This window comes from Theropithecus gelada, unplaced genomic scaffold (genome assembly GCF_003255815.1).
Source record: "Theropithecus gelada isolate Dixy unplaced genomic scaffold, Tgel_1.0 HiC_scaffold_391, whole genome shotgun sequence".
In the NCBI taxonomy this organism is placed as follows: Eukaryota; Metazoa; Chordata; class Mammalia; order Primates; family Cercopithecidae; genus Theropithecus; species Theropithecus gelada.
In genome coordinates, this window is record NW_020260448.1 from 4,226 (window position 1) to 6,903 (window position 2,678).

The 2,678-nt window shown below is 46.2% G+C and overlaps 1 gene segment (V, D, J or C); it reads right to left on the reverse strand.

The window, feature by feature from the left end:
* Nucleotides 1-1,263: 1,263 nt before the first annotated feature.
* On the reverse strand, nt 1,264-2,030 carry LOC112617748. The segment is given in 2 exon segments: nt 1,264-1,661; nt 1,765-2,030. Coding segments are annotated over 2 exon segments (444 nt in total).
* Nucleotides 2,031-2,678: the final 648 nt, after the last annotated feature.

Genomic DNA, 2,678 nt, shown 5'->3' on the forward strand with positions numbered 1-2,678 from the left:
AGATTGAGTCTCACTCTATCACTCAGGCTGGAGTGCAGTGGCGCAATCTCAGCTCACTGCAACATCCGTCTCCGGGGTTCAAGCGACTCTCCTGTCTCAGCCTCCCATGTAGCTGGGACTACAGGCATTTGCCACCACTCCAGGCTAATTTTTTTTTTTGTATTTTTTAGTAGAGATGGGGTTTCACCATCTTGGGCAGACTGGTCTTCAACTCCTGACCTCAGGTGATCTGCCCACCTTGGCCTCCCAAAGTGCTGGGATTACAGGCATAAGCCACTGCGCCCAGTTGTGCAGAGTATTTTTATGGTAGTTCTTGTTATCAGGGATATGTTCATGAGAACCCTCCATTCATGACCTTCTCCAGCTTCACCTGTAAAGATTATAACTCAAGTTGTTCTATTTTGATTCTGACAACTTTCACACCCTCTTCCTTACACCACTAGTGAAGAAAGTTACTGTGTGAAGATTTTTCAGAACAGGATTAGAAACACACCCGTATCCCACGTTAACCAAACAAGCTTGTCCCCTTCAGTCCCCACTGGCAACTTACATTTCCAGATGAGTCTCCATGCAACACAGTGGAGGGTCCTGAGTGAGGAGGAGTGAAGAAAGTCCCACCAGCCTCTCCCGCGTGACTGCGGCAGCCACAGCCTGAGACCCACCTGAGCTCCAGGAAGGGGCTTGAGGCCTGGAATTTTGACCACAGGGAAAATATCTTCCTTTTCCAGAAAGCAGGAAAAGCAAATGGAAAAATGAGAACAACAACTAGAAAAGAAAGTAAATGAATTAGGAACAAAAGAAGCACCAGATCAGTGTTGATCTGATTTGCATACTTCAGTGTCAGGAGAAAGGCCAGACGTGAAACCTGTGAGGTTCTACATGACACTGACCCTGGCCCAGCCTCTCTATTTTCTGTGACCAGGATCCGTAAAGACTGTTCTAGTCATGAAGGCTCACTGAGGTCCCTGTCCTGGGTCTGATTGGAGAAGACTCATCAGGAAACCCTGAGCTTACTCAGGATTCTGATCGTGGTGACCATGTTTGAGGACTTTGCATCCCTGTAAGCACCAATCTGCATTTTGTGCCGGTGAGAATAGCTCCTCATATTAAAATAATCTCTTTCAAATACTTAGAGAAGACATTGTTAGGCACAGAATCCTAAACTTAGAGAGGTTCCCGGGGGAAACTGTGAGAAGTAGAGGAAGCCCCATATCCTGACAGGAAATCAGCCTCCGTCTGCACCTGCCTCTGGGTTGACTCTGATCAGTGGGTCCCGAGCGCCCCCTGACGCTGATTTCCCCCCGCGTTCCTGCAGGGAGGTTTGTGTCTGGGCTCACACTGACTTCCCCTCACTGTGTCTTTCGCACAGTAATACACGGCCGTGTCCTCGGCTCTCAGGCTGTTCATTTGCAGGGAGAGCGTGTTCTTTGAGTTGTCTCTGGAGATGGTGAATCGGCCCTTCACGGAGTTTGCGTAGTATGTGCTACCACCATTACTAACGTATGCGACCCACTCCAGCCCCTTCCCTGGAGCCTGGCGGACCCAGCTCATGTCATAGCTACTGAAGGTGAATCCAGAGGCTGCACAGGAGAGTCTCAGGAACCCCCCAGGCTGGACCAAGCCTCCTCCAGACTCCACCAGCTGCACCTCACCCTGGACACCTGCAAACACAGAGACACCCTGGTCAGAAACTGCCACACAAATCCACTGTTTCTCTCACTCATGTTCACTCCCACTCAATCTCTCTAGTTCTCCATGAATCACCTTGTAAAATAGCAACAAGGAAAACCCAGCTCAGCCCAGACTCCATGGTGAGTCCTCTGTGTTCAGTGCTGATCACTGAATGGAACACTGTGGACTTCCAGGGCTGGGCTCCTCTCCCAGAGCTGCAGGGTCAGGGCTGGGCTGGTTTTCATCAGCAGAGGGAGGGCCCTATTTGCATGTCCCCCACTATATAGCAAGCTCTGGGGTGGGACATCTGAGGAGAGGCCGGGCTCACTGCAGATAAAGTGACCTGGGGGAGATTGGTAGTAATTCCATCATTCAGGAAAATATAATTTTATATTATGTGATTGTACCTTAGCATTTAGCTCTCATAATCCGACTTTATGTTTACATATTTACACAATATATATAATGCAGCTTTCAATGTTATATTTTACAGAAGATAATTTACATAGAGAACACAGCAGTTGTGCAGTGTGTCTAAGATTACACATCTAAAAAAAATTAATCCTATTATCTGGGCCTGTGCTCTAACTACTGGAGGAGGCGGCTCCCCTGAGACAACTCCAGGGCAGCATGGACCAGGTCTAGTGAAGACTGCAGGATTCCCCATCTGCTATGACAGCTTTCTGTAATTTACCTAAACATGCAGAGAGAACCACGGTTCATGTGTGTGTATTTTCAGAAGTTAGTCATGTTGCTTCTGTCAATATCAGTTTTTTCATTGCTCCATTTTAGCAAAACTATTCATTTCTTTCTTTGTTATTGCTTTATTCAAGTATAATAAATAAATAATTAATTCAAATTTATAGTGAATGATTTGAAAAATGTAGACCTATGTTTGCAACAATTCACTCAGCAATTCAATCAAGTCTTGAATAATTAAATTAATCTCTAAATCTTTTCTTATTCCTCTCAAATTTAACTCACATCCCCATTATTCCCAACACCAT